The 551-nt window shown below is 46.8% G+C and overlaps 1 protein-coding gene across 1 annotated transcript; it reads right to left on the bottom strand.

Moving 5' to 3' along the window:
• Window positions 1–23: 23 nt before the first annotated feature.
• PPTG_24642 (hypothetical protein) lies at window positions 24–143 on the bottom strand (the record flags this gene model as incomplete). The annotated part of the gene is made up of 1 exon (XM_008918105.1): window positions 24–143. A coding segment is annotated over one exon (120 nt), but the record flags the coding sequence as incomplete, so codon positions are not given.
• Window positions 144–551: the final 408 nt, after the last annotated feature.

Genomic DNA, 551 nt, shown 5'->3' with positions numbered 1-551 from the left:
GCTTGGCGGCGGTAGCTCCAGACCACGTGGAACTCGGGGTTGAGCAGCAACAGGTGGCTGGTCAGCGGCAGCACGCTCGGCTCGTACAGCTGCTGACGCTTCATGTCGAGGACTTTGCCAGCCACCTCGTGGTACATGTTCATCTTGGAGAGCTCCTCCTGACGCTGTTCATCCGTCTTCTACTCGCGTTCGACGCTCTTGATGCGGCTGTTCGTCGAGCTCTCCTTTTAACCCTGTAAATACGAGCAATGATACGTAAAATCCGTAACTCGTATATATGAAATAACATATTCCCGGAAAATCAGTACAACATAACGGACTACAAGCTCTTTTCGTGACACGTTAGCAGCATTCTGGAATTTGATTGGGTCTAACAGTGGTGATTTGCGTGGCGAAGACAGGGATAAGTTCTCTATCTTTTGAATCCCCTGTAAAACGCATATTATGTAGTTATCTGCAAGAGTTCTTTTCGTGCCAAAAGCGATAGACTAGAAATCTATTGGGGTAACCCGCTTGACTTACAAATAACATAATTATTGTAAACTACCACT

This window comes from Phytophthora parasitica (assembly GCF_000247585.1).
Source record: "Phytophthora parasitica INRA-310 unplaced genomic scaffold supercont2.140, whole genome shotgun sequence".
Taxonomy (NCBI): Eukaryota; Oomycota; class Peronosporomycetes; order Peronosporales; family Peronosporaceae; genus Phytophthora; species Phytophthora nicotianae.
This window is presented reverse-complemented; position numbering and strand designations above follow the sequence as displayed.